The 2244-nt window shown below is 58.5% G+C and overlaps 1 protein-coding gene across 2 annotated transcripts; it reads right to left on the bottom strand.

Moving 5' to 3' along the window:
- Positions 1-2: 2 nt before the first annotated feature.
- Positions 3-611, bottom strand: LDBPK_161010 (hypothetical protein, conserved; the record flags this gene model as incomplete). 2 transcript variants are annotated; one of them, XM_003859740.1, is made up of 1 exon in its annotated part: positions 3-611. In XM_003859740.1, a coding segment is annotated over one exon (609 nt), but the record flags the coding sequence as incomplete, so codon positions are not given. The 2 variants fall into 2 exon arrangements, with proteins under 2 accessions (XP_003859788.1, XP_003859787.1); XM_003859739.1 differs by having other exon boundaries at positions 6-611.
- Between the last annotated feature and the right edge of the window lie 1633 nt (positions 612-2244).

Below are 2244 nucleotides of genomic sequence, written 5' to 3'. Positions count from 1 at the left end.
AGGCACGTCGGCGTGTTGCTCGCCATCATGCTCTGCCACGCAGGAGGGAGGCGACCGCCCTCCCAGTACGTCGCGTTTTCCAGGTGCCGTATTTTTGGTAAGCACCACATCGACATGACTTTGCGGTAGCAGTGGTTCGCCTCGCTGCCGTTGACGAAGCTGTAGATGATGTCCGTGTCGCCGAAGCGCTCAAGCAGCTCCGCCGGCGTGAAGGTGCGTCGCTGGATCTGCAGCCCAGGCAGGAGGTGCGGCTCCTCTGGGACGTACTCGCCCTCTTCGTACTGCCTCGCGGCGTCTTCGAAAACGGGCGCTGGCCGCGCCGTTCGCCGATCCTGTGAGTCTAGGATGTTGATGTAGGATGGGTGAGAGGTACCCGCAATGTTGGCCACGGCCGCTGCACCGGTCGCTAGCTCCGTAGTGGCGCTGCAAATCCCAGGAACAGTGGCACAGGTGGGCGGGCGATGCACCATGAGGAGCAGAACGGTTGCAACGACACAGACGGCGAGAACGGTGCTTCGGAAGCATCGCTGTGCGCGCCAGTTTGAAGGTAGCCGTGCTTGTCGTGTGGGGTGCCAGGGCCTGAGAGCCCATGTAGGCCGCTTCCGCCACATCGGTAAGGACTCGCGGGCGGCTATGTGGCGGCATCAGAGTGCAAGTGATCCTCTGCAGGTCACCGCGCCGGTTTTTGATGGAGGTGGGTGAGTAGTTGATGAAGACTGGGTACCTTAAAGACAGTGCCCAGAAGCGGTTCTGCGCCCTGAGTGCCACAGCGAAGCCCCGAAAGGCAGAAAGGCGTCAGAAAGAAGATGGGAGGGTGAGCCGTCCGGCATACTAGGTTACGTGAAACTGAGGGCGAGGGGCAGCCCACCTGCTTCTAGAAGCGGAGCAGACGCGGCGCGGTTCGTCAGCGGACAGGTTCCCTCCTCCCTCACTCCTCTCGTTACTCCGGCCTTGCGCATTTGAACACGCACACACGCAGACAAGCATGCGCCGGGCAAGAAGGTGCCGCGCCTTTGTGGGGGGAAGGCGACATGTATGCGCAGCGGAAATCGGTGGCTGTCACCAGCGCGCTCGGGCAACGGCAAGCAAACCAAAGGCGTCAGCGCGTGCAACCCCCGACACGTGGAAATGCAAACACACACAACGGTCCACTTCACGGTATATGGCGCTGTCTCGTCCGCCTGTCGATGGACATTCCACCGCATCCCTTTCGCTGAAGAGAGGCTCACGCCTAAGAGCACCTGTGCACTCCTCAGCAGCGTTTCCACCGTCTGCTTGCTTGTGTGTGTTCGTGTGTGTTCGTGCTCCGTTTACATTACGCCGTGGATCGCACAGCGGCAGGGGGCCGAGAGAGAGGAGAGAGAGAACGGTGGAGCGAGAAAAAAAAAAGAAATGCCAAAGGCACGACGAAGCTACGGAGTATGCGGGCAATGGGCGCCGGTGGGGAAGAGAAAGGAAGGGGGGAGAGGAGGGGGGGCCACGGCGGCGTCAGCAGCGAACGTGCGCCACCACAAGCGGAAGGAAAGATAGAGAGACAGCCGAAAGAGAACAACCACAACGCAGCACACTCGAGCGCGGACAACAGACGTCACACATTGAGAACACTAGACAGCAACCCAAGACGTATACAGAGAGAGATGAGGAGGCGAGAAGAGAGCACGAATAGAGAGAAACCGCACAGCGAAGCAAGAACGCACACGCGCAGAGAGAGGAGAACGGCAAGAGAGAGATCTACAGCCACTGAAACAGCATTGAAAACTGACCAAAACGGGGAAACAAAACTAAAATGAAGAATCCGAAGCAAATAAAAACATAGGTAAGAGGCGGGGGCATGGGTGATAGTAAGAACAGGTGGACAGCGAAACGGTCAAACACAAGAATGAGAAACGAAACGGAGGAGGTAGGGAGAGGGGAAGAGGGGCGGAGATGCAAGTGTGCGAAGGTGCTCGCGCCCTCTCTCCCTGACGCGTTTTTTTTTTCTCTTCTCTGGAGTGCTCTCAGTTCACGCGCTTCTCACTTCTTTCTTTTGTTTTCTGCTCCTCTCTCTCTCTACAAAGTGCTCCTTACGTGTGATGGCGTGTACACCTCCCTCCTCTGACGCCGCAGCCGCACAAGAAGCGACGGAGGGGGAAGACAGAGAGAATGCCACACAAGACAGGTGTGGTGCTCCTCTGCGCACAGCAGCGATGTCGCCTTACAGCGTCCTTTGAGCGCCCCCTCAAACGCGAAGGAGAAGCAGAGCCG

Source organism: Leishmania donovani, chromosome 16 (assembly GCF_000227135.1).
Source record: "Leishmania donovani BPK282A1 complete genome, chromosome 16".
NCBI lineage: Eukaryota > Euglenozoa > Kinetoplastea > Trypanosomatida > Trypanosomatidae > Leishmania > Leishmania donovani.
This window is presented reverse-complemented; position numbering and strand designations above follow the sequence as displayed.